The sequence below is a fragment of the Diorhabda carinulata genome, chromosome 12, assembly GCF_026250575.1.
Source record: "Diorhabda carinulata isolate Delta chromosome 12, icDioCari1.1, whole genome shotgun sequence".
NCBI classification, from domain to species: Eukaryota; Metazoa; Arthropoda; class Insecta; order Coleoptera; family Chrysomelidae; genus Diorhabda; species Diorhabda carinulata.
The window spans coordinates 6,188,588-6,216,429 of record NC_079471.1 but is presented as its reverse complement, the minus strand read 5'-3'; the positions used below and the strand labels follow the sequence as shown (position 1 = coordinate 6,216,429).

Sequence of the window (27,842 nt, the reverse complement as noted above, 5' to 3'; positions counted from 1 at the left end):
TGTAAAAATTCCTTCGATATAAATAAACGATATTTTAGCAACTGAATTGAGTAAATGATCTGATGGCGTGGTGAACAAATCGAGGTAGTAAAAAGTAAAGTGTTAGCAGATAATTTAGTGTATTTAGTCAAAAAAACGTTATGTTTTACACAAACCCAATTAGGAGAAAATTAAGGTAGGGAAGGCAAAAATGCATAATGAAAATTGTGGCAAACTCTACCACTGTAAACGTCACAAATTAAAAAAGGAGAAGCAGGAATAGGAGGAATTTGAAAATAATAGTTGAAATGGTTTTCAGCATAAGGACTAGGTACAAATAGGAGAATATTAAAAATGAGTACTCAAATCAAATGAAATAAAGATTTTATTAGAGATATACATTGGCTTAAAAAATAATTTCCTACTTATTAAAATGAAATTTTATTATTAATTGCTTTACCATTTTTTGAAAACTAGTAACCAATATTACAGAGCATCATTAATGGAATGAAATCCTAGACAGTTGAGGGGGTATTTGCAAAAATCGATTTTTTGCATATTTTCAAAGCTTATACTCTTAAGAATATGTCCTTAACCGAATTTTAAAAAATTCGCTTTTTTTTGGAAGATACAGTAGCTTTTGTGACGTAGCGTCTAAACTCCGTACTTTTGAAGTGGTTGACATGATATCTCAAGTTCTACCCGACCGATTCCTTTAAAATTTGGTGGAAATATTTTTTATATATCTCTCTATTGTGTCTGCTCTGGATTTTAAAAAAATTAAATTTTTTTGCTAAGCGATAGCGACATCTTTACAGATTAAGAGTTTTTCAAATTTTTTTGTTCCAGATCACTAAAAGTGCTGGAAACATGTCAACCAGGGTGCATCGTAGCCCCCACTTTACCGGCATGTGATTCTGATTTTTTTTTTAATTTTTTTATATTCTTAAAAGGTCAAAAGGGTTTTTACCATCTAATCTAAACCAGTATACCCCCTCAAATGTATATAAAAGGAATATGCAATGACTAGAAATGACGGTGGCAAGAATCAGATATTTTTTATAACTAAAAAATAATTATAGGCCTTCTGAGTTTTGAAACTAGAAAGGAATATAAAGTGTAAAAAAGTCTTTTCGGTTTGTCGCATAACTCTCAAAGTTACATTTCAAAAACTCTCCTAACAATTTGAACGAAAACATTCATTCAAAACATTGCTAATCAACTATATCAAATACTGCTGGATACATTTGATAAATAATCTGTATCAGTATTCACTTATTACAGCATAAAAATATTTATTAAATAGATTTGAAGAAAAATTACTCTTTATCATTAAATTATCAGTTTGTATTACCTATAAAACAATCATCCCATTTTATAATTTTGTGTTTATAACTTGCATTCCATTAAATTCATCTTCTTCAATTAAAAATTCGTTTTTTTTATTCCATTCGTTTACATCAAAAATCGGATCCGACGGATTATCTTTATCCTCAGATTCAATATAAATATCTTCAGAATTATCACAGAGTTGGCACACTTTTGATACGAGTTGGTTAAAAATTGTCGGTTGATCAGCGTTTATGTGATGCCCCGCATTTGGGATAATCTAAAAATGAAAAACTCATATCTTACTCTAGACAAAGCAATGGAAATGATATAAAATAAAATACCCAAAAGTATAATGAAAAAATGCACGTACCTCTGTCCTAACGTAAGACTGAGGTCTTTGTTTTATTAGATCTTCTGTTGGAGTTTTCCTCACCCACGACTTTTCTCCGTAAATCACAGTTAGAGGTACAGTTTTACTCAAAGTGTGATACCTTCGCATCATTGGATTTTTAGCCCAAGCTATGCCTTGCTTCATTGAATGGAAAGCTGCCTCACCTCTAAAAAATTAAAAATGTATGAATTACCATGATACTCCAAGAGTCAACAGATGTTTTAAATGAAGAAATTGACAGTATCATTGAAATACAAATTGTTAATATTTTCTTTTTTGCAGAAATCATACTCAACTGTTCTACCTAAAGATCTTTATCAAAATAGTTGGAAATTTCTACAAAAAACTTACTATTGATCAAACACAGAGAGATAAAGAGAAATTCTCTGGGTATTTTTGGGTGGGGTGAGAAAAATTTTTAATACAGAGGAAGGTTTGTTAGAGTTAGCCCTGCTATAGGAGCTGCTCCTCTGCAAGGCTGGGGTTGTAGTGATTGTGTTGTCTATGCTAGAAGAAGCAAGAAAAAACGGCGACCAATTGGCCCAAAGAAGACTGAAGAGATCTTCAGTCTTACCACAGAATCTACACTCATCTGTTTCATCTGGTCATAATTGACAGTGTCCTGTAGGGAGTGTAACTTGATTATTTCAATATCAAAATATTTTTGGTTCTATCGGTATCGAAGGAGCTGTTTGGAATGATACAGCTTTGGGAAGGTGCTTCCTATTTGTTCTGGAACTTTCTATATTTGTTCTATTTTCCATTGACCCTTCCCACATGCTTTTACCAAATATATTTTTTTTATTTGCACCCTGTAGCATGAAGAGAACAAACTGCATGCTATAAAGTGTAATCTCACACTAAAATGTTTTAATTTAAAACTTTACATAAAAAAATATTTTGTGATGGATATTTTTAGATGTACCAGTATACTATTTGGAGTGTTTCAGCTAGGGAAGACATCATCAGAGTGCTTCCTCTTTGTTCTGAAACTCTTTAGGAGAATGACACCAGTATGGTTTTCTTTTCATCCTGATGTGGAAATATTTGTTGTATTTTCCATTGGTCCTTTCTACATACTTTTACCAAAGATATTTTTATTTGCCCCCAGTGGCATATACAGCACAAACTGCATGATACAAAGGTGGATCTCTCAGTAAAATGTTTTCATTTCAAACTTTACATAAAAAACTGTTGTTTTCTGCATAAAAAAGAGAATTTTTATTTTGTTTACCAATGAAATTTACATTTTAAACATATAAACCACAGATGAGTTATGTATCCCCACAGATGTTTATGTGATTAAGAAGTGCAGGAGCATTCTCTGTTTTTAAGAAATGCAAATTCTGAATATTATTTTCATTGTTATAAACATTTTTTATTCATATTAAATCAAAACATTCATCAGTTCATTTCTTTTTATAATTTCAATATAAAAAAATCAAAAAATTCATAACGGTAAATTATAAAAACTAATTTAAATCTAAGAAAATTTCTACACTGGAAAAAATTAATTGATGATAATTGATAATGTGATATGAACTTTGAGCTGACAACACGGATGCCCAAGTGCTAAGTATGGTGTAGAAGCTTGAACCCTCAACGCAAGCGAAGACTAGAAGCCTTCTAAATGTGGGCTCACTGTAAGATGTTAATCAATGTAGATGTTCTGAGAAGAATGAAGAAGGACGTAGAGATCCTTTATGAAATGAAAAAGAATACGACTTCAATAAACTGACCATATCAAGACAGACAGGTCCAAAATTCGAGAACCTACATCTCATAATTCAGGTGAAAAATGTAGGAAAAAGATATGTTGGAAGGAGAAGAATATCTTGGCTTAGAAACCTGCATAAATAGTTTAACGTCATTTCATCCTACTTAGGGCCATAGTTTTGAAAATAAATAGTTATGATGAAAGTCAAACTCCAAAATGAAGATGGCACCTGTAGAAGAAGATAAAGTGAACAATCCACGACTCTAATTTAACTGCTTATTGAGAAAGTAGATAAATTTGTTTTTTATAATATATTTAATACTTACGATGGTTTTTGAGTATTGCAGTGGTAAATATATTCAGTTATAAGGTCGGTATTGTCAACTGCATCACTATATTTCGCTGATATATCATTTCGAACTTTACTAACCAACCATGGTCCTAAAATAACATTTTAATTAAAAATTAGAGTGAAATAATATATTTCCTACTCTTCTTTGGTTTATTTAGAACTTGTTTTAGCTGGTCTGCCTGCTACTAGAACCGCTTCAATAATATATTTACAGATTTCACGTTAGGATGAAATTGATAACAGAGGACAGAGATTTTTCAATTTTATGTTAGCTTTTTACTTTGTTTTTAATAAAATAATCCACTGTATTTTTTCATTACACCTCGTATAATAAAAAGAATGTTTTTTTCATTTGAAACGAGCAATTTATAATAATTGATCCCAGTTACAGGCAAAAATACAGATATGCAAAATGTGATTGATTTGAAAAAATGTTTTAGGACATTATCATAGTTTCGGGATTATATTTGTATATACAATATGTTAAATCGTTAATAATCCATATAAAAATCAATTCTCTGACTCCATTTTCTAATGACCATTTTAAAAAAATTGGCAACCAGCAAAAAATTATTAGTCATTCTTAACAGTGTATGCAATTTTATAGAAACTTAAAATAGGGCAGAGAAGATGAAACATTATTTTCAAATATAACAGAAATGTTACATGCCTCTAAATGTTCTTGATTTTAGGTCTCTTTTGTTTTAGAATTAGTTTTTTTGATAATTTTTGAAATAAAAATATTTTTATAGAGATTTTAATAAAACCAATAGTCAATTTTTATCTGTTTTCAAAAATTATTAAAAAAAAACTAATTCTAAAACAGAAGAGACCTAAAATCAAGACGATTTAGAAACATAAACATATCAAAATATATAAGAAATTAAAGAAATGTTATATTTACCACAGAATAGAAAAACACTAGTTTTACAAAAATGTTCTAATCAATCAGCTACTTTAGTCGCCTTAAAAAGAACGTGTTTGCAAATTTATTGTTGGAATGAGTACATTACAATATATATAGTCGAAGATATTACTTTTAAGAAAATATATTAATTAAAATTTTGTGTTAACATTTATTCGGTTTTGAATAAAAAGACTCACTGTATTTCCTTTTACAATACTCACTATAATCTTCTTTCATTTAAATATTTTTTCCGTTTTCTAACACGGTATCAAATCTGGGATAAACTAAGTTGGAATTTCTGGCGATAATCATACTGAATACACTATTTTACACCAACACTCACAATTACACTGTCTGACGCGCGTTTCGATAACCAAGTTATCATCTTCAGGGACTGAAGGTAAACTGTTTACTTCTACTACTGTTTACCTTCAGTCTCTGAAGACGATAACTTGGTTATCGAAACGCGCGTCAGACAGTGTAATTGTGAGTGGTGGTGTAAACAATGCAATCTGGGATGTGCCTCATGTTATTATTGTTGTATCAATAATTGGAAGGGTAGTCATAATAGCTCCATCTATGTGTGAATTGCCGAAATAGTTTAGTTGAGAATATTGTAAACTGTACTGTCTTATGATAATAAGTTTCCCTTGTCATTTTTGTACATAAAGTAATCTAGTACCCAGCTCTTAAACGAGCAACATCGTTGTTTTTTTTCATACAACACCTCAGGATGAAATATCGAAAAAAAAATTCACTGTAATAGTAGTGTACAGGTCCAGAAACCCTCTGAAAGCTTGGGAAACACACCAAGTATTTTGTCATCAATTGAAAAATGTGTCCTTCAGCTTGTCCAAGCAGTCATTACTGCACCGGGCTTCAATGTCAGAAAATCCAAAATCTGGTTTTGGTAATGCCCCAACAAATTAAATAAGCTGGGCAAAAAGAATTAGTTTACTCTTCGATTGGTTCCAGGACAGCTTACTATATCTGAATTGGTAAAGTAAGAGCGTAAAATCCTTCTTAAATCCTACACCCTTCTGTGCAATCGATTACAGGACAATAGAGGATGAAGAAGAAGATCTATTGAATGTATCAACCTAAGTAAGAACCACATAGGGATATCAACAGGAATTTTCTTGATGCATTTCTGCCTCAATGGACATTCGAAGAAGATAGGTTTAGCAGAAGATACAACGTAAAGATTCTACAGTTTCTCGAAGGGCGAGAGTCTACAGTTCTCCGAAGAATTATACCTGGTGGCGTATAAAATAGAAGATGAAGATCTTTGCCAGCCATCTCACATCCTGAACTTTCCGAAAGCTGAAAATAGTGAGCATACCTAATGCCATAGTAATAAAAAGAGACAAAATAAATATTTTGGGTCCCATATACATATACATTATTTCTACACTCAGTATATTTAATGTTTTCACATACCCATCGGTCCGGCTGCTCTAATGCCGGCTAACGGATTGAACCATGTGAGTGGATAGAATACTACGGCCAATAATTTCCAAGCAAGTGGAACATTTAATTTAGCTGGTCGTTCTTGAAATCCCCAAGGATCTGCAAGTATTAAATGTTTCACTCTATCCGGATAGGTAATTGCATAACTTGTAGCTAAATAACCGCCAAAACTATGCCCTAAAAGAATGAATCTTTCTAATTGCATTTGTTTCCGCCATTCTTCTATAGACGCTACCATTTGCTGTTCGGCTTCTTGGGAATTGGAATTAAACTTTGGTCTCGACGATCTACCAAATCCTGGAAATTAATCTCTTTTAAAAATATGTTTCAAACTATTTAATTGGTTTGGGAAATATTACAGTTTATATAATTTAATTGATTTCAAACGAGATATGAATACCACTGAAGATTCATTTCGAAAAAACTTATGAACCCCATTTCCAAGTCTTGTTTATTGTTACAACCAATTCTAAATAATTACCATCTTGGTTAGGTTAGATCAGGTTTCATTGATTTATCATATGTAAGTTGTACCATGTAATGTCTAAAATAATATGTCTCCCCCGCCTTAAATTTACCATTTGTACCCTCAGAAACAACCCCAAATACGTGAAAAACTTTTTGGAACGATTTTTGCCTGGATTCTAAATAATTACCGAAACAGTAATTAGCGAAGCTTCCAACCATTACGCTTCCAGACATTTTGTTATAAAAAAATTGAATTCTTGCACGATTTACGGCGTAGTATAAAAAAATAACAAACCCATAAATTATTTTTTTATTATAGTTTATGTTTTTTTCGATATCTTTTAAGAATTGGAAATAATTTGGATAAATATTTGTATTGAGAATAAATTCGATAGCCACGAGGTTCTTAAACTGACGCGAGGTCATCTCGATATAGTTTACGAATCAGTAACAAACTCAGACGCTTATTATCCAAATTATTTGTGGAAGAATTTCCTTTAAAATTTCTCTTTCTTAGAAGACCCACTTAAATATTTCTGAATGTATCTGTTCAGGGCCGGATTAAGCTAGGGGCTTGGGGGGGCTATAGCCCCGGGCCCAAGGTCCAAGAGGGCCCCATCATTTGGAAATCATTTTGTATTTTTTGATGTGTTGACACCACAAATCTAACGTATTGATATTATTTTGTGAATTTTTCCGGGTTTCCGAATTCCTTAAGGGGGGCCCCGTCATTATTTTAGCCCCGGGCCTTATAAATCTTAATCCGGCCCTGTATCTTAAAAAAAAAATCGATACAAATGGGATTTTGTGTTCGATTCTGAGTTTTCTATGAAAAACTTTTCAAGAGGAAAATATTTTTGACATTTGACATCTAAATTAAAAATAAAATTCGAGCCATTTCCGATATAACTGATGTTTCGTGGAGATAACAAAGTATCAGCTTATTAATTCACCCGGTAAAAAGTCATTAAAATATGATAATTAAATTGGAAAACCAGTTGAAGTTAATTACATACTAAAAATTCCATTAAATTAATCCGTTTATTGTGACGCGCACTGTTAAGTTCATCTCAAGGATTTCATCTTTTTCAACTTAATACAAAATCAAACAGGCACAGATTTTTTAAATCGTTGCCACGTTGAAATTATTTACAGTTGTTGGCATAAAATGAATTTAACCTTCCGGCGGGCGCGACGTTGTACTGAGTGCTACGGGTGTTTTGTTTCGGTTTTCCCTTATACCTGAAGGATTAACGAGACTTCTCATCCCTCATTATTCCACCCCTACCACAACCCTTACACGATAAAAAAGAAGGCAGAAAAAAATTTGCAGTGGTTTAGTCATAAACAACCGTGAAAGTGAAAATATCGAGGATTAAGTTATGCGTTAATATTTTTATGTTGTTCAAATAAAACTTGTTTTCCATTTTTGCCTCTAATACTTTATAATAATTATCCCCTATAAGTATCATCTAATAGTTTATATATAAATGCTTCTAAATGATTTTAGGTCTCTTCTGTTTTAAAATTAGTTTTTTTTAATAATTTTTGAAAGAAAGATAAAAATTGACGTTTCGACTTGTCTTTATCAAAACATGACATTCGGTCGGTGTCAATGTCATGTCACTTAAAGAAAAGTCGAAACGTCAAAATTTATCTTTCTTTCAAAAATTATTTAAAAAAAAACTAATTTTAAAACAGAAAAGACCTAAAATCAAGAACATTTAGATGCATTAATATATCAAAAGGTCTAAAAAATAAGAAATAAAATATATATAAAATATCATTCTATGGATTTATTGTTTTAATTAAAATATTGATTAAACAAAGAAGAAATAAAACTACAGTAAAACAAGCTCTAGGAGCTAATTTTTGGGTACAATTCAGTTAATCCATTGTAAAAAACACAGGTAATACTAAATAATATATTTTAGTAAAATTAAATGTAAAAATAAAAATTCACATGAAGGTTTTAAACTGTTGTACTCAGTACAACGCGCGCCTGCTGGTGTCATAAAAGAGGGCGCGACCGTCGGAATGTTAATACGGGGTGGCGCAATAGAACGTGCATTTATTAAGTATAAGCTAAAAAAATAAATACATAAGGTATTTTTGAAATAGAAGATATGATGATGAGGTAATTGAATGAAGTTTTATTTTTTAAAAATAATATCATCTAAATAACGGCCCTCTCGAAGACGGCGCTTCTCTAAACGCGAACGCAGATTTGTGAAAACTCTTGTCAACAAATCCGGGGTAATTGCTGACATTTCCTGGCGGATATTTTCCTTTAGCTGACTGATTTCCCTCGGATTGTTCATGTAGACTTGGTTTGAGGTGTCCACACAAAAAAAATCAAGAGGCGTCAAGTCAGGTCTACGTGGGGGCCAAGGGATATCACCTCTATTGGAAATCAGTCTTGCAGGAAACATCTGTCTCATAGAGTCATTTGATGTGTGATAGGTCGTTCAGTCTTGTCCAACCAAGTTCTCGTATTCGCTATTCTTGATCTCGCAAGTTCTGGAGTCAAATATCCCTCTAACATCGCAATATAGCGGTCGGTGTTAACGGTGATTTCGTCCTCGTGAATCTTTAAAGAAGGTAGACGAATAAGTTCTGCTTGATATTGCTGCCCTTATTTTCGGACTATGCAGTGGTTTTTGATGTTTCATTTTTGGATTTTTTTCATTCCAATAACGACAATTTTGTCGGTTACGAACCCATTTAAATGAAAATGAGCCTCATCTGAAAAAAAGTGGAAAATCTACTAAGCATTTCTTCAGCAAATACCAACCTTGGTCTGGAGCTTATGAGGATGCAGTTTAAGATCCAACTTCAAAATTCGCTGTAAACTTCGTCGCGACAAGTTTAAACCTGCCGATCACACCATACACACCTGCGGATTTTCTCGTATTGACTCCTGCGCCCTGTCAACATTGTCTATGGTCCTAGACGTTCTTGGACGAACTTTTGCTTATGGTTTAAACGTGGAACTGGTCTCTTCGAAACTGGCAACCCTTTTTTTAATTAAATTTGCACTCGGAGCTTCATTGATGTGTTTTAATCCATATCCAGTCGCCTTGTCAAGATGTATGAACGACTGTTCTCGTAAAACGTGCGAACACAAAAAGCGCGACGCTTTCCGTCGAAGTGACTCACGGCTACTAAAACTTCACGATCGGGAAGGGCACAAAATATCGATATTTTCTCAAAAATTAATCGATAAATATCGTTGATATTTTTTTATCTTCAAATATCGATATTCGATATTAATTTTTGATCATCGAATTCGATATTTTTTTTAAGAAAACTTTATTTTATTTTACTATATACTAACTTCATATTTCCCTTATTGTTGTAATATTTTACCTATCCTCATATTTAATATAATTAACGCACCGTTTACCACGCGAAAAAAGATGATACAATATCCACTTTGTATTGCGCAACCCTATTTTACAGAATATAACCTAAATTTTTGTTTACTGTACCCGAAAAATGTATTTTATTGGTATTAGCGAGCATAAGACAATATGATTTCATTTTGTATTATGTAAATTGTAAAAATTACTCACCTAATAAATCTATAGCATACACAGGTCTGTTTTTAGACAGTTCGTCGAAATTGAGTATCCAAAAACATAAACCAGCTGCAAATCCATGTAGCATAACCAGCGGTGTATTATGAGATTCTTCATTTAAGGCTATTGTCCATATTTTGTCATCTTTACCAACAGTGCTTCCAATAGGTACAAACCAAGTGCGATAAGCTGTTTTAAGTACTAAAATAATACCTAATAATGTTAATAAGTTCTAACATTAATTTTTTAAACATTATTTTCGAAGAAACTTTCCAATATACAATATTTAAATCCCAAATGACAAAAATATATACAAAATTAAAAAAAATACTTCACAAAATATGTTTCGATTAATATATAAGATGAAAAAGAATTGACTTTACCCTTATTTTTATACCTAATCCTAATAGGATCATTAGCATGTAGTATTCGATAGTGTCTTTTAAAATGTGTACCAAACAGTGCACATTTTTGCCCGTTGAGGCAAAAATGATAGTTAAAAGTGTTTATTTCAAGTTAATAACGAGAATCTCTGAAAGCCCAATTTGGAAAATTGTGAATATTTTTAATGTATGTTTGAAATAAATTATTTTAAAACATTGTGACCTTCCAGTGAAGAACGTAGTCCCCCATTATATATAATATTTAATCAATACAGCAGTGTGTACCAACTTATTGGCTTAAAGAACAAAAAACGTGCAGAAATATTTTCGGATCCAACAAAAATATTTGATTTGCTCTAGAAAATAAAACGATTCGTTCTAATAAAGTACTCCAATCAATCAGCTGATGTGGCTGACATTTAGTTGATTATCCAGTCAAAATAGACAAAAATAAGTCATAACTTACAACCTAACCTAACCAAAATTCGGTCAAAAGTACAAAATTAAGGTTTATTTTAATAAATGATAATGAAACTATTGGTTTGTGTTACTTGCACGAAAAACAATTGTATTTGATGGTTATATTAATCATAAGAAAAATATTAAAGCTGCAGAAGAATGTCGTCGGACTACAAAAACATCTTCATCTGTTGATATCGTTTTTGATCGATTTACGAAAGTTCCAACAAACCAACAACAATTTCTTGCGAATACAATAAGTCTTGTTCCATTTCAATGTTATGTGAAGAATTTACAGCTGGTGGTGTTCCAATAAAAAAGCTGGTAATTATTCTGATGTCCTTATAATTGAAACAGCAATAGAACAATGGAAAAGTTCAAATACAACTGTCGTTGTTGGCGAAGATGTTGATTTGTTGTAATTACTGACTGCACGGACTCCAAATGATAAAATTATTTACTTTTTGAAGCCTGGGAATGCTCATGTATAATCAACAATATATTCATCACAAAGTCTGTTTGTATATCCGAAATGTCAAGCACATATTTTATTTTTGCATGCAATAATTGGGCGATACTACATCGGCAATTTTTACCAAAAGAGGTAAAATATCAGTATTTAAATTGTTCGAAGAAGTATTTACAAAAATTTGACTCTTCTCCACACGACGTCGTTACAAATGGAATTCTTTTTCTTTTTACAATGTAAGTGCTCAAAAAAACTGGTTCCGTAGAAAAATATGGATATTTATAAAATCTGCATGGAATAATAAAACAGTAGTTGTTTAGCCTGCATCTAACATCTGCTTCTGCCTTTTAGCACTTGTTTCATGTGTATAAGCAAAAAAGAAAATTTTTACAAAAATTTTCTCATTTTTTTTTTTGCTTATAACTTCTTTAATTCTAAATTTAGGGCAAAAGCTTATATACGACATATTTGTGGCAAAGCAATTTGCAACAAATTATGTCTTCACGAATTTTTTGAACGATGCATAGTTTCAGAGATATCACGAATAAGGTGTTTGAACCCCTTTTTCCAAGATGGCAGCCAGGGGACAAGGGTGACGATCCCACAAACTTGAGTTTAGGTTCTATTGACTCCCCACACATGTTCCAAAAATAAAATTGCGTCCTCTAAAACATTAACGAGCCTCGTACAAATTTGTTTATTGTACAAAGTATACGTTAATTTTGCAGTGCAGAGTAATATGTTAAAATATCTGGAATTATACCAATCATTTTGATCGCCAATTATATTCATTCAATTATTTTCGGTTAAAAATTTCAACCTTGTTTATGTTTATTGAAATTAAAAAAAGTACATATAGTTTTCCTGTTATAAGAGAGATAAGGTCAGTCCATGGTCAGTATTTACAAACATAAAGAAATTATCAATAAAATGTCGAAGATACAAGGTATAGTCTATAAAGCAATGAAAACTAAAGCAATTCAAAGTCCTTATGGAATGAATCAAGCTTTTGAAAATCAGACCAAATGTGAACATTTTTTCTGAATTTTCAGCACATCCGCCCTAACCTAACCTAACAAATATAAGTTTTAATTTTTTTATTCCCATTTGTTTTTCATAAATCCGCCGTAAAAACGAAGATTTTAAAAAAAATTCATCGAAATCGGATGATTTGTCGATTTTCTCGACCCAAAAAACGAGGGGACGTCGAAAGTATAAAATTATCGAAAAAGGAACAATGCTGAAGAATGTTCGTCAGATATATTTCTCTTTCGAATCCATGTCTTACTTATTTTTAATAATTTCATCAACAACAGCTGCAAGTTATATTTACGAGGTCTGGTACAAAAGTTACATATGCAAATCCCATAACTCACATAACGCCATTATCACCAGAGTACCATCATGGTAAGCATGAAGTTAGAGTCGATGTTTCTGTTTGAAAATAAGTGAAACTTCTGAAGAAATACGCTTATTTGCTTTATAAAACATAAACGTGCTGCAAACTTTGTGATGGTGCTTATACCATGAGTCACAGGTTCGAACGCTTCCCTGGAAGACATTGCCTTGCTACTAATCGAAACAGATTGACATGTAAGCATTGAGTATCAACCGCTAAGCAGTCATGAAGGCTGCTTACACAAAAAACTCGATATTTGGATGATTGCACAAAATTCAATCATCTATTTTGGAATCTACGAGGCTATAGGTACTTCTTAAATGCCGAATTTAGAATCATAATAAGGTTGCTAGATCCATTTATCAAGGTCCCAGATGTTGGAAATTAGTAGCTCTACTTTTTTCAATAATTGGTTGATTTAATTACACGAAACAAAAGTTCCTCTTGATTAGAAAAACATCGCATTTCATTGAAAAATATTCCTGAGTTATCAACCAATAAGATTACTTAATCTAAACTAAAGTAAGCCTAGCCTAATCAAAGTAAAAGTAAACCTTAGCTAAACAGAAAATGTCAGTTCCTTGGTCTGTTTAACAACACCAAAAGACAATCCTCAATTGTTGAATAAATAAAAAACGTAAACGACAAGTCATTTTAATTTTTTGTTCGACTGCACTTCTTAACACTCTTCATCTTTTAAAAATGGTCCCGCCAAAATACAACCTTTCATTTAATTAATAAATCTGGGACCTCGAAAACGCAAAACTAATGTTTTTATAGACCTAAACCGGTCAGATACTGATGTATGGTCGAGACATAACCTCAAATCTTCATTAACCTTTTGGTATAAGCGTCAGAGATCTAAAATATGTAAAGGCTCCAACAATTATACCGGAAATTGAAACGTTTCATTCATGACCTGTATAATCGAATCAAATTTTTTGTGATAATTTACAAAATTATCAACCAATTTCCGCTCAAAACAAAGGTAATTTAAATTTTAATATTTAAATACGATTTTCATCGTTTTTTTCTGTTTTTACTATGAATATATAATACGTACTATATAATACATTTGTTCATTAATCAAAAATTACTATTTTATTTCTTATCTGTTGTCAAAAGATTAGGATCGAATTCTGTATTTATTAAAAACTAACTTGCAACGAAAATTTATTATATAAAATTCAATGAATGGAACAAAGAACTGAAACAATTATTTAAATTTAGATCATATTGTTTAAAAATTATAACGTTATAATAAACAAAATATTTAATTCTAATACAATTTACAAATTGAATAAAATTGCATAATATGTACTCACCATTCAAGATCTTTTTTTCAACTTGGATCAACTTTGTTTCAGAAAATTTCGTCCAGTATCCACATCTCCCGCTGTTAAAGTCAGTTTCCGTCATTTCAGTTTCCATTTGGTTCGTTTAATTTTAATTTGTTTAATAAAATTCTGATGAGAGGCAATTTTCTTAAGTAAAATATAACGTTCTACTGATAATCATTAGAGATAATACACACAAAATAATTTAAATTTAATTTTATCTTCATACATGATTCATGATGTTGACATGTCACTGAACAATTACATATAGATTAAATTCAATCCATCGTACAAGACACTACAAGACTAAATTTATAAACAAACGAAAATTAATTGGTTGACCTTGCAATAATACTCGTGGAATATCCCTCCTTTTTATAATAAAATGAATCACCGATAAAAGTTTCATGTAATTAAAACTTCCAAAATTCCCGAAGGCAAAAAGATTACTAAAATAAAATCTATTATTTTTAAATCACAAAATTGAATGAATCTAACAGAATGTACATTTGTATTATCAGTAATGTCATAAATGTTTATTATTTTGGCATATTACCCAAATAAATATTATGCAACATTTTTATCAAACGATATAAGAAATCTAAATAAAGTATTAAGGTTCACACAAGGACAATTTACTTTTATATTATAATTATTATCTCTCACTTTGAACTATTTATTCGATATATCTCGTGTTTAACATTTATGTTTGTTGGATTGTTGGTGATGGGTAAAAGTGTCAAAGCTGCCTCTACCGTGAAATATAAATATTTGAAATTCACATGGACATATTGAGTCTATAATCTTAAGTCTAATGTTTGGAAAATGTTATCAAAGAATTATCAATCTACGTAATAAAAGTAGCAAAATATACTTTAATAAGAAAAGTTAGATTGTCAAATAACTTGAACACACAACGAGCCGACAGAAAAGAGATTCAACAATTTATTTCCGTGTAAGACAAAAAATACTTATATGGATACCAAAAATTTGAACTAATAATATCAAATAATAAAAAATATGTTATTTATAAAATACTTGTTTATACACCCGTTGAAGTAAGTAGAAGCACAATTAGTAAAATTATAAATAGATGTGCAGTATATGCAACTAATTATACGAGAATGTGTATTGTGTGTTGCCCGCTAACTGTTGAATATTTTCAATAAACTATTGGAGGAGATTATCACATGTTTATAATATCTAAATTCTTACTATATATTGAATACTTATCTTCTATTGCAAATTAAACTATATTACAAAAAATAAACATCTTATTTAAATGTTATATTATGCAGAAATATATAAAATTTAACAGAATCGTTATACTATTATTCACAAAATGGGTATCTATACCATAACATCACGAAGTTTTATAGATTTATACATTAATAAACTGATGACTTTTTTATAGATTGTAAGAACTTTTTGGCTTATCCAAGACAGTTTTTTTAATAAATAGTATATGATGCTTAGTATAATCATAATATGCTTTTGTATTTCCGTTTAAGAAACGGAATATTCGCAGCTAATTCAATAGTTCTGAACAATAAAATTAAATAAGTATTAAATTGTTTACACAAAGTCTAATTTATAATTCAGTAACAAAGCACAAAAGTAGACTAAATTATAACGTCTTTAAGTTATGAAAGCAACGAAGAATACATTCCTGTAGATTAGAAAGTGTGACGTCATAAAAAAAGTTGGTGACACTGGTTTGCTCTAAAATAAAGTAGTTTATATTTTCCCAAACATTTTTCGTTGTCGATTTTAAAAATTATTAAAGTGACAGTGATTCACTGTATTTTTGGAAAATAGAAGTAAACGTAAACTCGTAAGTATAATGTTGTAATTTGTAGAATTTAAATTGTTGAGGAGAAAAACAAAATGAAATGTAGATATGTGTTTGTCACTTTGTATGAATCACAGACCACACGTATGAATGAACAAAATTGAATACATTTTGCAACATATTAATTGTATCTAACTACCCCAATGTAAAATAAATGTAGTAACGTGGCACAAGCCTTTTTGATAAATACTTGTCAACTACTAATAAAAACACAAATAAAAGAGATATAAATGATACCTGTGTTGTATGTGACAGATTAGAGAGATTAAGCGAAAATCCTGATTTTTTTTTAATTAGATTTCTTTTTTAAAATTATTCTCTTGTTAATATGAAATACTGTTTATATTACCACTACACCAACACTCACAATTACACTGTCTGACGCGCGTTTCGGTAACCAAGTTATCATCTTCAGATACTGAAAAAAAAACTAAAATCTATTAACTTGACCTACTTGTTTATACTAAATTTTTGCAACTGAGAGAAAAAATTCCAACTAGAAAACCACCTTATCGGGAAATTTCGTATTAATTCCTTGACTTTTAAATTATAGAGTAGAGTAGAGATAATTTGGTTATCAAAATGCTATTCAGACAGTGTAATTGGGAGTGTTGTTATATTAGTGTGAACAGTTTGTTTTAGTACGAATATCAACAATGGTTCCAGAAATTCCAGCTTATTATATGTCTATTTATAAAATAACACCATTTCCAAAAGTTTGGGTCTGAGCCCATTACTAGTATCTTCATTCTTCACTTATAGTTCCAAAAACTACAAGTTATCTGTGTTAATTTGGACATAGCAGACTAAAGTAATGGTGTATGTAGAAATTGTCCAATAAAATATTATTTCTTTGCGATCTATATCCACATTCCACACTAGTTTAGTTTTTTTTTTTATTTTATATATTCTCTGCCACAAATATTTAATTGTCAAATTATGAAGTTGAAATTTTACTGATAAAAAATGTAAAATGTGTGGTATCTAATTTCAGAGTTCAGTAGGGGATTCAACATAGCCTACAGGTGGCAAACCAACAAATCCGTCAGTAATGTTAACATTAATTTTTGATGGTTTGAAGAAGTTCATTTTTATTTGAAATATCATGATCGTCATATGGCTTCCAGTGAAGCAAGGGGCACCTGTCAGTATTTTAGTAGCTATGGTATAATGATGAGGTTATTGTCTATTTCTGAAGCCTTTCAATGTTAAGTTTATCTCTTGCAGTTCTTTCCCAATCGAGTCTGTTTTTTTCTCTTGCATGTTGTAATATAATTTAATGCTTGTCTGGTTATGTTAGTAGCTAGTTTCCATGGTGTTTGACCTATCCATCTCCATTTCCACTTAGTAATTGTTACGTCCATTTTTTCTTCTGCAGTTATATTCCAAAGCTGTTCTTTATTTATCCTGTTTGGCCAAAAAAGTTTGGAGGAATTATTGATTAAGAAATAAAAACATGTTTTGTGCTTTCGTTACTTTTAATTTGTAATTACTGTTAAAAATAAATACTAACACAACAATTGGAGTAGTCTTGGCGCTCGCTCTGTAATATTTGAAGCTCCAATTCAAAAAGTAATAAACATTATAAACTATAAACAATTCACGAATACAATTTATTCAAAATAAAGATATTTTGAAAAAAAAAAAAAACAAATTAAAAACCGAGTTTCTTATGAGTAGCAGGTACAGAATCATCCCATTTAGCTTGAAAGAAATTACCAGCAATAGGGCTGCCTAAATTATACTTCTTAGCAAAACTTTCAGTGTTGAATTTTCCACGATTTCCATCAGTGGGACCATGCTTAGGCTCAGTAAACTTCAGTTTCTCCGGTTGTTTGTACAACAAGAATACATATCTGTGGAGACCGGATCCTTTCGGAGGAGCTGATCCTATATAATTGTTTATTATTTCACCTTCAGATATTTTGGAACCTGGAATATTGACAACCTGAAAATAATAATTATCATTTCAAAATGGATTAACAGAAATATCTAAAGAAAAAAGATATAGAGTAAAAGAAACTTCAAAATTTCTGCTCTCACTATAAGACTGAGAGTTTTACTTACAAATTAAATGTTAACAGTAAAAAAATATAAGCTTACTTAGGAAGTGTTGTGTTGATTAATTTGAATATCAAACTTACCAACCAATGCATCCATTCTCTTGCTTTTGGATTTGTTCTACTAGGTGCATCTGGATCAGTAAATATCAAAGTGTAGTATGATTTATTGTCTGCATCATATGTTACTTGTGGTTCCTGAAGGACTTGCGTTGGAGTTAATTCATTACCAAAATCAACATCTTTGTTGGACTTGAATTTTACTTCCAGCCTTTTCTCGGGTACATTTGCCACAACATCTGGACTAACTTTCTGGGTTTTAAAAGCCTAAAATCAAATGAATATAATGTTGATCATGAAAACTCTCAACAGCGTTAAAAATGTGTTTGTCAAAATATGAATAAGAGTAAGTGAATCTGAATCGAAGATTTATCCAAATCAAACTAACCTAAAGTTGGTCTTACAAGAACGGTGTACAAGTTTATATATGTAACCATTGTTTTATATAATATTGTAAAATGAACAACTTCATTAATTTTCATACAGGTTAATATATACACGTTGTCCGATGCCCATTTGCCATTGTTTTCTATTGTTGCAGTCTTCCTCTCTTAGCTTTCGCTCGCTTATTGATTGCTTTATTCCTTGGTATCCTGTGACCATTTGTTTTCTTTCTATAAATATGTTATAACTGTCTCTTCTACACCCATTTGTTCTCTAATTCTCCCATTAGTCACTTTTCCAATCTTGATGTTCTAGATGCCCTTCTTATTGCGACTGTTTCTGCAGCTTCTTTTTATTTTTCATAAAAAACCAACATTGTTGAATACATTTTTTTATAAAATTTAAAAAAAACTTGCTAGTTTTTAGCATTCTAAAAATGTTGATTTAACATAAACAAATTTATTTATTTTACTTTTATCTCCTTATTAATATCAATACTTCAAAAAAATTGTGGAAGTTAGCAAAGGAAAAATATAAGATTCAGATTCCAAGTACAGCAAATTTTCCTAAGAATTCAATCTGTTTGTATTTACCTCATTCGCCCACAGTTCTTAGTCATATTTTGTAAGTTTTTTTTTCAATAAAATCAAGATCTAAACAAAAAATATATTTATGACCTATCATGAAACATAATGATTACTCATTACATTACCTCAATATAACTAGACATATTTCAATAAATATTTCTTCCTAATTTGCTGGTCTTTATATAATCGATTATAAATATAATATTGATCAAACCCTAGTTTAAGCTTGATGACAACTTTTATTAAAATGATTAACAAAGCGTTTAAACTAGAAGTGATTAGAATTCAATTTGACAATTCTATAGATTCCTTATCGGTCAAATTACAGCGGTTGTACTCAGAACTTTTGACATATTATGTTAAATTGTGTAAAGGTGCAATTTCATGTTGACGCCGACTTAGAGCGTCAAATCAGGTCACGTGGTATAATTTCGCCTGAAGCGCCATCTTAAATTAATGCAGCGTCAGGCTTCAAAACCCGAAAAAAGATTTGTGGTTGGTATTCTATTATTATTACTCTGAAATTAGTAACTTTCAGTAGTTTTTAAAAAGGCTCTTTCTGTTGTGTAAACAGACTATTACTATTAAATTTTGAGGAAGTATAGGCCTTCTTAGGTAATGTGCTTCGAACCAAAACGATCTTTATTCTGTACAATACCTTTTACTACTAGATCTATTATTGTTTCATAACGAAATAATATTATTAACGAATAGAAAACTCTTCATTTCCTTTATGCACTAACATATCATTTTCTAACATTATCTCTTACTGGTTATTATTATGTAACAATTTATTTGAACAACATTGTCATGCTTCAGATATAATTGAACATAATTGTTTCAAATTAGAGGTCAAAGATAATTTTAGAAAAGTTTGGAATTAATAGATTCGATGAAGTCCAAAATTGTGCAAAAAAGTCAAAAAAATCATTTTATATTAAGATTGGGGATTTTGCTAATTAATTTTTGATGCAACGTGTCACTATTTGACGCTACAGCCCCAAACTTTCAATCATTCACTGTGGTAGTTATGTGTCAATAGAGTGTGCGAAGATAACTAGAAAATCGAATCACTTTTGGACACTTTTTGGCAAACTCATGTACTTTTTTTAAAGTTTAGTAACGTTATATTTTTTCCCAAATTCCCTTTTAAAATTCTCAAAAATTGAAACAATTAATTCTGCTTGATATGTATCTAGACAACGTGCAATACAATTCTACAAGACGTTATTGATCACAAGCATGCGCAGATGAAACTACTGATTGATTTATGAAATTATTTTTGGTTCATCAACCAACTACATGCCCTTGTCTTACAATATCAATTGAAATTAGCAAAATGACTGATTAATATCTCATTTTTTGTTGAATAAGTTAAATTATTATGGTGTACAAACCAAAACATAATAATATATCTACGCGTTGATTAACTGATTTAAAAATGCTATCAAGGGGTCAATTAAATAAAATAAATTGTCAGAACTTCGTTTAATATTTTGTTTATGCACTTGATGAAGTCGTGAACATAATTAATTATTGGAAGCAGAACCAAAGTACTAATGATAATAATAATACGTTTTAATTTTATGAAGTTCGATAAGAGTTCATATTTTACTGATAAGAATAACACACATTTGTAGACGCGTGCATAATAAATGTACATATAATTATCTCAAGATGTAGAGCAAGAGATACTGAAATTATTACATATAAATATTGAAAACTGTTACTTCCTGAATAACCATTTTTGTAAAGAGTAACTTTGAAACTTCAATATTTAAAAAGCAATATAGATATAATTATTCAGTAATAGAGAAACTGGAAACAAAACTTAAGTTTCTTGAAAGATAGATGAGCTGATAACCAGATATATATGTTCGATAATTTAAAACAAAGATGGTTTTGTTGAAACTTACCTTTTAATTGAATATTAACATGATATAAACAAATTAGTCATAAAAATAATAAATGCTGTTATAATGTAAACTGTTACAACGACCTTTGAACACATAACCTATATTAAGATGAGGTTATGATATATTTTAATATAACAGTTTAAAATTTCTACTTAATAAATATAAAATTATTTACTATCATTACAGCAAAATATGTAATAAAAATTAACCAGAAACAAAACAGTCTCATCTAAATAATTAATCAAAATAAAACTGAACCAAAATATTTACAAGTAAACAATACGAAATCAAGATTTATGCTTAAACACAAAACAATGCGTCTTATAGCACGAAATAATTTGATATTGAATCCACGTAAATTAAAAATGAGATTGTTTTCATAACAACTTTAATTTAACAAGAAAACTCAAATTATCATTAATTAGAAGAAATCACAAACAAGAATATGTTTTAGAAAAAAAGCACATGGCTATCACTCCAATAAATAATAACAATTCATGTATATAAACATAAGCTTATAGACATACACATATTTAACCTTCTCACAAAGCTTATCAGTCATGAACCACAATGAGGTTATAAAAGTCAGATAAGATAATTCAGCATATATAAAACATATACTTATGTGAAGATGTCATTTTAGTGAGGATCTCGGTTGTTACTCTCAAAGTGCTTACTTAACTTTTTTATATTTTGATCTAAATTTTATCGTTGTCGAAGTTGTAAATTCAAAGCAAGTTTTGTAAGTAATTATTTTATTTCAAACTTTTATTAGTGGTAGATAAATAAATAAATAAATACTAACCTCTAATTGTTTTGAATCATCAGCACATATTGAAGGCACAAGAATAAAAAATGCAATTATATATTTTGTAAACATATATAGATTCGAGTTCATTCTGAATTTTGTTATCTTCTATTGATTCACAATCACTAACAAGTCTTGTTACCTTATTTATATAATAAGAGTCCTGTTTGACACTTTAATTTTTTCATGACAGTGGCGTGCCTTTTAAATGATTTTTTAATGTATTTACTACTGAAAAGAATGAATCTAAAAGAATATTTGCATTGAAAGTAAAACAATATACCGCAATTCAAATTTAATGTAGTATGTAGTCGCATGCAAAGTTAATAGCTATTAAAAATGATTCTCAAATTTTTCCACGATGTAGACATATGTGTTGAAGCTTCTAGGAATAATGCACAAGAAAATTCGTACTCAAAAAAATCATCATTGAAAATTTATAACTTGAATGTAGTATTTACACCATAGAACTATTAGCAATTTAAAAGGCAATAAACATTAGGTAATCAATGAAAATATGGCAGCCGTAGGGTAAACATACAATTTTTTGGTAAAGACCGTTGTTTTGTATTATTTTTGGATTGATGGTGTTTGTTTGGTTTATGGACTTTATAAATCTATTCCAATAAAACTAAACATTTTCGCAGTTTTTTTAGTCAGTCTATATAGCAATATACAAAATTTAGAACACTTGTGCCTATTTTGTGTTTAATTTAGTTTTTTAGACAGTAGTTTTCACTGTTGTGATATAAAGTTTATCAAATATGAGTGAGTACTTTTTAAAGACAAACTTATAGCTTAAAGTGTAGTTGACCCCTTTTCAAAAAATGAAAAGGGATAATATGGACATTGTGGCATACTGGGTATTAACAACTAGTCTCCACTCTCCACATATTAAATGATTTCCAGCTAGATTTGTCACCATTTGAAATAAGATTTGAATAACAAAAAAGATACAAATTCACGTTTTGCATCACATGGCTTTATTCAACCAATAGGAAGACAATTCTTATTTGTTATGTGTTGTGCTATTTGAACCCAGCTTAAGTAATATTTCTTAAGGATAATTAAATCAAAACTCGTTTAGATCTGTGGTATATATAGGGAGTTTATAAATTTTTGCGGCAAAAATTCAGGCGGAAGATGGGTATTTCCTATAACAAAATTCCTCCCTTAAAAAGTGGTGACTAAAATTGAGTTTTTATTTTTTTTCTAAATTTTCAGTTATGCCAGAAACTTGAAACGTCAACGACATTAATGTAAATATTCTTATAAATAATAATATTTTAGTTATGTAGTTTCTTTCGTTGCGAGTAACAGAGATTGGATCACCAATGATGATGGTGAATTTTATGTGGTTATTGAGAATATTAATTCACATTACGCGTTTTTTTTATTCAATTTATTCATTATCAGAGTATAAGATACTCATTTAACTGAGTGCCTAAATTCACTTGAATGCAAATGGAAAACAGCAATATTAAGTCTGCTTGGGATGGAACCTTTTTTAAAATTCTGTAAGCGTAGTAATTTTTTCAATAATTTTAAATCTTCAGCTATTTCAAAAGTTGTTTTAGTACACTAAAGTTAAAAAAAGATTTTTCTTAAGGCTGTTTTCAGTAAATGATACGACTATGATTTTATCAGTGTAATTGTTCGTGACATATCAATTTCAATTTATCAAAACAAAAAAAAAGTGGATAAACCCACTTGAGCGATTAATTAATGATATGCTTTGCGGTTAAGACTGATGAATATAACTAATAAAAAAAAGTATTCAATGTCTAATGTTAAGCTTAATTGAACAGTCGGGAACCTGTGATTATAATAACAATTATTCAAATTAAAAAGTTGTATTTTCTTTTATTATTTTCAAACTGCAATTTTTTTATTTCTTTCAATAATAATTCAAATTTTCAATTCATGAATATCGTCACGTTCGTTATATCTTGAGATTGGTTTGTAATTCTAAAATATGAATCCTTGTTGCTAAATACTAAATTTTTCTCTTTAGCATATACACATAATAAACATCTACAAATTTATTTTCCAACTCATTGATTCTTTAATTTTTTCAGGTCCATTTATAACTAATTATTTTCAACAATTAAGTTCAAAAGAATAAGGTCAAGGAAAATGGCGGCAGTTATACCAGCGGTTACAAAAATATCTCCAAGAGTTATTAGAATATTGGGATGTAATCCGGGAATTATGACGTTACAGGGAACAAATACATACATCGTTGGAACAGGCAAAAGGTAAAAATTCATTTATATATCTCGGTTTACAACTTTCTAAGATGTCTTCCTATTTCTAATCCCCATTTATTTCTATCCATAAGTTCTCTCTCCAGTATTTCCTTTTTCTTTGTGGTGTCCATTTTAGAACCTATTCAGGTATCCTGTTATCTGACATGTTTTGTACATGAAGACATCTGATTAGTTGCTATCAAGAAGTTCATTTCAGTCGACATTAGCATTTTTTTGATAAATTGTTTTTCGTGCTACACTTTTTGCCGCCATATGTTAAAGTTTCTTTTAAAGATCGTGTTTTGTATTCTTTATTTGTTGGCTTTTTATATTGTTTAGTTCCTTTTCTGTCCTGTATATTTATCACTTTTGCTGTTTTGAGTGTTCAGTTTTGTGTTATTTTAATATCAAAGGTGTTGTGGGTTGAGGATTCAAAATAAAACTGTCTAAGAGTTTTTTTTAAAACGCCATCCTTTATTTAATCTTTATGAAGGCTACAAATATATGGTACATTATAATTAAAATGTTGAGGAAGATAAACAAGTAAAATTATAAAGTAAAGCAATAATCAGATAAATTCAGTATAACAATATAAAAAATCTATAAATGAATAAGACCCACTGTATATGAGCCAAAAATTTAGACAAACTGTATAACATAAACAAATAAGAACATTGTTGTAGAAAATAGAACAACAAAGAAAAAAATTATTTAAAAAAACTAATACATACATATATAAATAAAATAAATTAATACAGATTCCGCACAGAGATAATTCTCCTGCTAAGATACTTTTATCAGTATTTTCCAATATAGACAAAAGCATGACTGTAAAAAACGGTTGGCATTATTCTCGTTGTTAGTATCAAGTACTAGTCCGGTCAGAGTATATTGACTTAAAAACATTCAAAATATGCTTATATTGAACCCCAAGATTAGCCACATTAGTACAATTATTAACTGCATAATTCAGTTTTATGTATATCATTTCGATGATGGTTCGTTTGGAATATTTACGTTCCTTATCCAGAATTTTCAAATTATCAAAATTAAAGTTGTGACCATCGGTGAAATGATGTTGGGGTAAAGCTGTTTAATGTTTTTTTGTTCTTATTATGTTCTTGACAATCATATTTGATCGCATGCGAGTGTCGTCACTGAGAGCTATTCCCATCTCATTGCCTCATCTTAAGTACCTGCTCCAAGTAGATTCTAAATAGCGTTGGCGAAAGGCAACTCTCCTGTTTTAGACCTTTCTTGACAGTAAATCTATTATATTTTATATTATATATATCCCAGTTTGCTTCAATTTGTGTTTTATTATTCTCGTATGTATTTGAACTATTTTTATTAATTCATTTGTGATGTTTGTTTTTTAGTTCCAGCGTTGTTCACAGTTTGCTAAGTACATTGTCATATGCTTTCTCCAAATTCATTTCATTGTTTTTATTTCCTATAACCTAATCTTATTTTAATCACAAAGTGTTGATATATTATTACATATGTGAAAATTTATGAATGTTATTATATTGGTAAATTATGTTGCAAATTTTATATGGATACATTATCTATCTATTTAAAATGAATATATTTTTGTTTATAGAAGAATACTAATAGACACTGGAGATGAAGGTGTACCTCAGTATCTCAATCATTTAAGATCAGTTTTGAATTATGAAGGGATTGATTTGGCTCATATTTTCATCACTCATTGGCATCATGATCATATAGGTGGTCTCAATGATATTTTAGTAGAACTTAAGGAAAAAACAAGTAAGCGCAAAATATTATTACATGATTAGGCTGATCCAAATTGTACACATATATTATCAGTTATCGAAATTTACATTTCTAAAATATCATATTTCTTTTTGTAATTGTGTGAACAGTATTTATGATAATTTTTTTAAATTGAGACCTGATTATACAATTTTTTGTTATCAATTCAAAATTCGGGCTGAAACATTTATTATTCTAATTATTTCAAACCATATCATATTATTTTCTTATATTATTATTGATAGCTCTGAAAAAAAAGTTCACCTCTTTAGAAAGCAAAGTTTTTACCTTTGTTCTTTGGAGAGGATAACTTGGTTAACTAAACTCAAGTCATATTGTGTAGTAGTGGTGAAAATAAACTCAATGGTTGGTATTGTTTTAGGATATTGTCAAATATGGAAGTATCCTAGCTGTAAGGATGATATAAATAAAAATGAAATGATAGAGCCTCTTAAAGATGGTCAAGAATTCGCAGTAGAAGGTGCTACATTGCAAGTATTTCATACTCCTGGCCACACTGATGATCATGTGGTATTACATTTAGTTGAGGACAATGTGATTTTTAGTGGAGATTGTATTTTGGGAGAAGGTACTGCTGTTTTTGAAGATTTATTCGATTACATGAACTCTTTAAAAAGTATTGCCAATCTTAACCCCACCACTATATTACCCGGACATGGAAATGTTATACAGGTAAATATAGATGTTTATCAGTTCCAGAAAACTGCAATTGAAACAAAATTAGCTAAACTTTCTGGTATTAATTTTGAGAAAAATATCGAAAAAGTTTTGCACATAAAACATTCACATACTTATTTACAATCCACTTTTAAATTTAAAAAAAACACTTAATTAAAATACTTTTTAAATATAATTCAAAGTAAAACACCACGTGAAATAAATTGGAGCGAAAGTTTACAATACAGATGCTGTAGTCTTCTTCTTTCTTCATTTCTCTATATAACTTATATATTTAAATGTGCGCTATAGAACGACGTTCAGAAATTTATATTTTTTAGAAAAATATATTTAAATTAAGAATTGTAATTAAAAAGAATTGAAAAACATTATTATTACAAAAAAATGTTGTTTACTTAATTTTGTGACAATTTTTTTGTCAGACTATATTACCACAATATTTTACATGAAATTATTCAGTAATTACGACAAAAATGATAAGGGTTATAATCACAAACTCATAAGGCTCAAAAATGACAAGTTTTGAGTGTTGGACTGCGTGAACGCATCCCTTTTTTTGTCGGTCCATATAGTGGTTATGTTACATACAAACCCTGAAGGCTCAAAAATGAGGTAGTTCCCAAAAACAAACGCGCCATTTTCCTAATGCGCGATATGAATATTCGTGGTAGAATGGTTAACAGGAAGGCCCTTAAATAGATTTTAAAAGTGTTATACTCATGAAGTCGACTTCATTGATGGCCCAGAAACTAGTAGTATTTTGTAATGTTTTAGTTGTTGATAGATTTTTTTGTTTCAGAATCCATCAGAAAAAATATCATTTTATCTAGCCCATAGAGCTGAACGTGAGTCACAAATTATTCAAACCCTAAATAGTAACAGATCTAAATCTTTTAACGAAGAAGACTTGGTTAGAATAATTTATGTAAATTTACCAGAAAATCTAGTAAAATCTGCACAAAGTAATGTCAATCATCATCTAGTAAAACTCCTTAGAGAACAAAGAGTGAAAAAACTGGACGACAGATGGCAGGCATGTGATTTTAATGAAGTCAAAAGTCGTTGAAAGTATTAATTTGTATAATTTATAAATTGAAAAGGCTGTTATTAGTATAATTTTTTTAATAAATTTGTGATAGTGTAGATTTTTTCAATTCATGTCTGCAGTCATTTTTAGGTTGATAATTTTATATAATTTTATTAT

General features: G+C 29.8%; 3 protein-coding genes across 6 annotated transcripts; 1 reads left to right on the top strand and 2 right to left on the bottom strand.

Moving 5' to 3' along the window:
* Window positions 1-346: 346 nt before the first annotated feature.
* LOC130899922 ((Lyso)-N-acylphosphatidylethanolamine lipase-like) lies at window positions 347-16,547 on the bottom strand. Of its 2 annotated transcripts, none has more exons than XM_057810110.1 (6): window positions 14,233-16,547; window positions 10,192-10,398; window positions 6,119-6,445; window positions 3,746-3,860; window positions 1,682-1,868; window positions 347-1,588 (listed from the first exon to the last, which is right to left on the bottom strand). In XM_057810110.1, exons 1-6 carry the CDS (start codon window positions 14,336-14,338, stop codon window positions 1,355-1,357), a joined length of 1,176 nt encoding a protein of 391 aa, XP_057666093.1. In that variant the 5' UTR covers window positions 14,339-16,547; the 3' UTR covers window positions 347-1,354. The 2 variants fall into 2 exon arrangements, with proteins under 2 accessions (XP_057666093.1, XP_057666094.1); XM_057810111.1 differs by lacking the exon at window positions 14,233-16,547 and adding an exon at window positions 10,581-10,806.
* LOC130899924 (beta-lactamase-like protein 2 homolog) lies at window positions 15,827-27,781 on the top strand. Of its 2 annotated transcripts, none has more exons than XM_057810116.1 (5): window positions 15,827-16,078; window positions 23,990-24,169; window positions 25,764-25,933; window positions 26,322-26,632; window positions 27,438-27,781. In XM_057810116.1, the coding sequence occupies exons 2-5, from the start codon at window positions 24,048-24,050 to the stop codon at window positions 27,702-27,704; spliced, it is 870 nt and encodes a 289-aa protein (XP_057666099.1). In that variant the 5' UTR covers window positions 15,827-16,078; window positions 23,990-24,047; the 3' UTR covers window positions 27,705-27,781. The 2 variants fall into 2 exon arrangements, with proteins under 2 accessions (XP_057666099.1, XP_057666098.1); XM_057810115.1 differs by lacking the exon at window positions 15,827-16,078 and adding an exon at window positions 21,219-21,845.
* LOC130899926 (protein D2-like) lies at window positions 17,556-22,359 on the bottom strand. 2 transcript variants are annotated; one of them, XM_057810117.1, is made up of 3 exons: window positions 21,909-22,359; window positions 18,241-18,483; window positions 17,556-18,044 (listed from the first exon to the last, which is right to left on the bottom strand). In XM_057810117.1, exons 1-3 carry the CDS (start codon window positions 21,999-22,001, stop codon window positions 17,751-17,753), a joined length of 630 nt encoding a protein of 209 aa, XP_057666100.1. In that variant the 5' UTR covers window positions 22,002-22,359; the 3' UTR covers window positions 17,556-17,750. The 2 variants fall into 2 exon arrangements, with proteins under 2 accessions (XP_057666100.1, XP_057666101.1); XM_057810118.1 differs by lacking the exon at window positions 21,909-22,359 and adding an exon at window positions 19,313-19,574.
* Window positions 27,782-27,842: the final 61 nt, after the last annotated feature.

What these genes read in the sequence shown, in the direction of transcription:
- LOC130899922 (XM_057810110.1), bottom strand. Translation starts at nt 14,338, where the DNA reads ATGGAAACTGAAATGACGGAAACTGACTTTAACAGCGGGAGATGTGGA. An exon ending in TGAAAAAAAGATCTTGAATG is followed by an intron (nt 10,399 to 14,232) that starts GTGAGTACATAT and finishes GTATTATTTTAG; the next exon opens with TACTTAAAACAGCTTATCGC. An exon ending in TGCAATACTCAAAAACCATC is followed by an intron (nt 1,869 to 3,745) that starts GTAAGTATTAAA and finishes TTAATTTTTTAG; the next exon opens with AGGTGAGGCAGCTTTCCATT.
- LOC130899926 (XM_057810117.1), bottom strand. Translation starts at nt 22,001, where the DNA reads ATGAACTCGAATCTATATATGTTTACAAAATATATAATTGCATTTTTT. An exon ending in ATGATTCAAAACAATTAGAG is followed by an intron (nt 18,484 to 21,908) that starts GTTAGTATTTAT and finishes ATTTGATTTTAG; the next exon opens with GCTTTTAAAACCCAGAAAGT. An exon ending in GAGAATGGATGCATTGGTTG is followed by an intron (nt 18,045 to 18,240) that starts GTAAGTTTGATA and finishes TATTATTTTCAG; the next exon opens with GTTGTCAATATTCCAGGTTC.
- LOC130899924 (XM_057810116.1), top strand. Translation starts at nt 24,048, where the DNA reads ATGGCGGCAGTTATACCAGCGGTTACAAAAATATCTCCAAGAGTTATT. An exon ending in AGAACTTAAGGAAAAAACAA is followed by an intron (nt 25,934 to 26,321) that starts GTAAGCGCAAAA and finishes GTATTGTTTTAG; the next exon opens with GATATTGTCAAATATGGAAG. An exon ending in GACATGGAAATGTTATACAG is followed by an intron (nt 26,633 to 27,437) that starts GTAAATATAGAT and finishes TTTTTGTTTCAG; the next exon opens with AATCCATCAGAAAAAATATC.